Below are 4286 nucleotides of genomic sequence, written 5' to 3' on the forward strand. Positions count from 1 at the left end.
AAAGAGAGAAAAGCTTTTGTTATGGATGAGTTCCACAAGCATACTTGGGATAAGGAGCTAGAGAGAAAGAAAAAATACTATATTGAAGTGTTTAATCTCACTCATAATCATCAACAAAAAACGTACATAGAGGCCAATATTTCTTGGACAGCGAAATTTCTTATTACATCAATTTTGTTGTGAAACAGGGCGCTAGAAAAGGCCAAAAGAAGTGTGGGAGGAAAGAGTATGCATTTTTTGTTCTTCGGGAAAAGTGGAAACAAAAAAAAAAAAAAAATCATTTTACAATGCGATGCCTTCAAAGACAACATGGAAAGTTATGCAGATATTATGGCAACTAGCTCTTGGGATAATCTATTTAGTGAAGGCTTTGTCTAGAAGTTGCGAGCGTTATAATTTTCTTTGGTTCTTTATTTGAGGAATTTTCTTTTCAAAAAATCGATTGGACCATATTACTTGTTTTATTGCAGCCTTTGCACATTACAATGCCATGTAGATAACTGCGTCAATTTTTTTGTGGAGCCTTTGCATATTAAGATGCCATGTAGATATCTGCCTCACTTTTTTTTGCCATAGTTTATGGATGCAATTGCAATATTTTATTAACTCCTAGATGTTTAGTCATTGATTCAATTCCCATCCATAATTTCCACTTGAATAACAGAAACTATACTACCTACAACACTTATATAAAATAAATAATACAGTGATAACAGTGCAACCCTATAACCTATTCACATTGCTTAATTAAGTCAAGTTTTAAATGGAAATAAATAACAATATACCAATAATTTTAATTAATTAAACTACCCCTAACCAACTATATATATTTTTTAATTAAATATTTTTTAAGTTTAAAATACTTAAAACAATATACTATTTTCTACGTGCTAATAAATTTTCCTTAATAAAAGTCCCCTTATCTAAAACATGAATGCGATGACTCCAGAAAATAGTACTACACACTAATCCTAACTCAGGAAGACAATACTACACAATAATCCTAACCTTGATAGCTTTTAACGAAGTCTCCCATTCTGAACTTTCAAATAAATATCCAGCTCTGAACCTGTAATATGAAAGGTAGTGGGAGTGAACAACACAATGACATTTGTAAACAGTGAATGGAGAAGCAGTTTAAGTAATGTTCATAAATGATTCTGGCTGCTCCGTGCACAACCTGCATCTCATTCTGTTTGTTTTATCTATTGTCAGACCATGAATTTGTTAGGCTATTTAGTGGAAGTTTTCATTCGAGCAAGCCCTTTTGCATCAATCAGGTAAACAACCTTGAAAGATCTAAAAACATGGTTTTTTTTGGGATTTGCAAAACCATTAAAAATGCAAAATATAAAAAATAAATTGAACTAATTATCACAGTAAATCCTCTGCTTTGGACGCGAATGACGAAGATAATCTGCAATTACGCTCACCGAAAATGAAAACGGCTCAGGTTTCCTTACCTCCGGATAATCAAATAACATAATAGCTACATATTCTTTTTTCCAGTACGAAAAAAGCTTGATTGTATTATATATAAAATATAAAAAACAGCATATAACCATTTTCTTACAGATCATTATCATGTAAATCCCAACGGATCCCTGCACAACCAATACAGCCCCTTCCTCAATTTCTCTGGCTGTTAGCACACATAAATTAGATTACCCAATAAACATGTTCGACTATGTACAATCGCTTCAATTTTTATGCAAATTTCCCGTGTCTGCTCCACTGCGTGAGCGGGAGAGAGAATAGGCATACGCACTAACAAGGCACCTTTTGAAACGTTTCAACGACACTCTTACGTTTTGTCCATCCAGATATACCTTTTTCGTCTCCCACCATCCCTTTCTGTTTATGGAGTCGGGGTCTGTAAGAACAGGATCATTCCTCTCATATCTTCCATACAGAGAACTCTCCTCTGCAACAATTTTGTACTCTATATATTTCACTCCCAATTTCAGGGCTGGCTGTCCATAATAAGTAGCAGCAGCCCAGTCTGTACCCAAAGGCACTATCTGTATAAACACAGAACCAGGCCTCATCAACAAAAAGTGCGTCATGGCAGCACCGTGGACACCCAGCATAACATCGCATGAATTCAAAGTTCTGAACAACTCTGCCATCGTTGTAGTTCGTTTTGGATTTAACACTTTCACTTGGAACCCTATTTTTTGAGCTAATCTCGTTATTTCCTTCTGGTTCAGCATCACTCGGGATTTTGGCCTAGAAATTATTACCAATTTGGGCTTAAATCCATGAAGAGGAACAGTAGAGGTTACGTTAATCCAATTTGGCAATCTATTGGGAGCATACGCCTTGCTGAGAAGCGACTGAAAGTCCCCAATTGTCTTACCATCCTTCATGAGAGATGGATCCACACTCAACTCGTCATGTATCTTCATCCCCACTATCATCTCTGGAAAACAATGGACTCTCTTATCCTTCCTGAAATCAATAACTGGGTACTTGCTCAGCTGCTTCACAAGGTCCTGGTATTTCATCATCCACCACTCATGGTATTCAAGAATGATGAACGCAACTTCCCCCTGCAGATGTTGTGAAGTTATATAGAGAGGCAATAAACCGTCGTTGAACTCATGGTAAACATTTCCGGTGTATCCTCCAGTGGAGAAAACCAGCGCAGGCACCGAGTGCTGCACTTGGCACGAATTCTCATCATTCGGACTCAGTAATTTAAGAGTGACTTCGTCAATCGTGCTCATAATACTGCCCTCCCATTTGCGTGTATATGGCCTGATTTTCTCCTCTCTAGTCGTTTGATTATGATGAGAGTAAAGGAAAACAGAGGAAGATTGAGAGTGGGTACGCACATCCCCTCTCAAATAACATATGTCTGTGCGAAAGTGTGACCTATCGCAGCACATAATTTCTCCGGTATTACTCCCAATTTCATAATCTTTTTCTACACGTTGACCTACACCTGTGAGAACAGAGTAGAATTAATATGCCCAAATTAGTTTCATCATCATATTTAACTTGCCTCTGCACTGATCTCATGTAATAAATGGGTAGTTAGTTAATTTACCGTCGATAAGTGCAGAGCATCCCACACTGTTGGGTTGTGTGTTGGATTTTGGCATGAAGGCTTTTTCCTTCATTGCTAGTCGATGATTTGGGAGAACTATCCGAGTTTGCAAAGTGACATCTCTATAACGGATTTCTTCTTCTCCGAGGCCATGATCTGAAACAGGAAATGCTGGATTTTCATTAAGAAATCACAAAAGCAATACCTGCAATGAAAACTGAACAACATTCACAGAGAGAATAATTTTAACGAATAGGACTGTCAGGTAGCTTACACAGGTTGATGATAGGGCTAATCCAATTTATGCAGCCGAAGCTTATGAGATATGAAACTAATAGAAAAAACAGAATTAACTTAAGATTGGGCCTTGATCTCTTAATGCCAAACAACCCACAATATCCTAATCCTTCCTTTCTGGCAGAATCACGATTTGCTTGTAGCCCTGAAACTTTAATCGATCGAAAAATCATTTGATCTGACAGATTTTAACTTTGTCCGTGACTCGAATCTGAATTATTGCTGAAGGAATATGATTTGGATAAGCAAAAACCAGAAACTCATTACTCCCTCATAATCACAATCGCCGATCGATGGACAGACGGCATAATGAGGACGTTCGGCAAAGTGCATATGGATAAAATCTATGTTGCACGGGAACCGTTCCTGAGAGCTGGGAAACCCGTTCCGGTGGTTCCCACGCTCTTTGGAACTTTGGAGCTGCAAGGAACGTTCCGTTTTCTGTGGGAACGGTAAAAGAAACTTTGGACGGTTTCCGGAACTCGTCAGACTTAAATTTGCAACGCTCCAGCGTTCTCATGTGAACCCATGTGGAAATTGGAATTGGCAGCGGTCTTTTAGCTATGACAGCTAGTTTCGAACCAAACATTTCTGTATGATTTCGGTGGAAACTGCCAGCGTTATATGAAAATTGGCTACTTGAATTCACTAATTTAGTAATTTAGTAATTTTCACTTTGAATTCACGCACGAGCAGAATTTAGTAATTGAATTCACCCATGAAATTGTATAGTGGATTACTAACAATATGGTAAGTCAAAAATACTGTAAAGCCCAAAGAAAAGGACCTGGGCAGAGAAAGACGCACTGTTACACACTGTATGATCAGAAAGGGAAATACGCAGTTGTTATTAGTAGACGATGCACTATTCGTCTTTCCACCAGTTTCTGTGGATATGAATGGGCGGGAATGTTTTTGGCGCCAAAAAAAACCCTTC

The 4286-nt window shown here is 37.9% G+C and overlaps 1 protein-coding gene across 1 annotated transcript; it reads right to left on the reverse strand.

The window, feature by feature from the left end:
• Window positions 1-1509: 1509 nt before the first annotated feature.
• LOC149179263 (xylan glycosyltransferase MUCI21-like) lies at window positions 1510-3657 on the reverse strand. The gene is made up of 3 exons (XM_089423800.1): window positions 3327-3657; window positions 3053-3208; window positions 1510-2947 (listed from the first exon to the last, which is right to left on the reverse strand). The coding sequence occupies exons 1-3, from the start codon at window positions 3520-3522 to the stop codon at window positions 1701-1703; spliced, it is 1599 nt and encodes a 532-aa protein (XP_089279926.1). The 5' UTR covers window positions 3523-3657; the 3' UTR covers window positions 1510-1700.
• Between the last annotated feature and the right edge of the window lie 629 nt (window positions 3658-4286).

The sequence above is a fragment of the Pinus tabuliformis genome, chromosome 4_1, assembly GCF_031772625.1.
Source record: "Pinus tabuliformis cultivar Carrire ecotype Pingquan chromosome 4_1, CPIR1, whole genome shotgun sequence".
NCBI lineage: Eukaryota > Viridiplantae > Streptophyta > Pinopsida > Pinales > Pinaceae > Pinus > Pinus tabuliformis.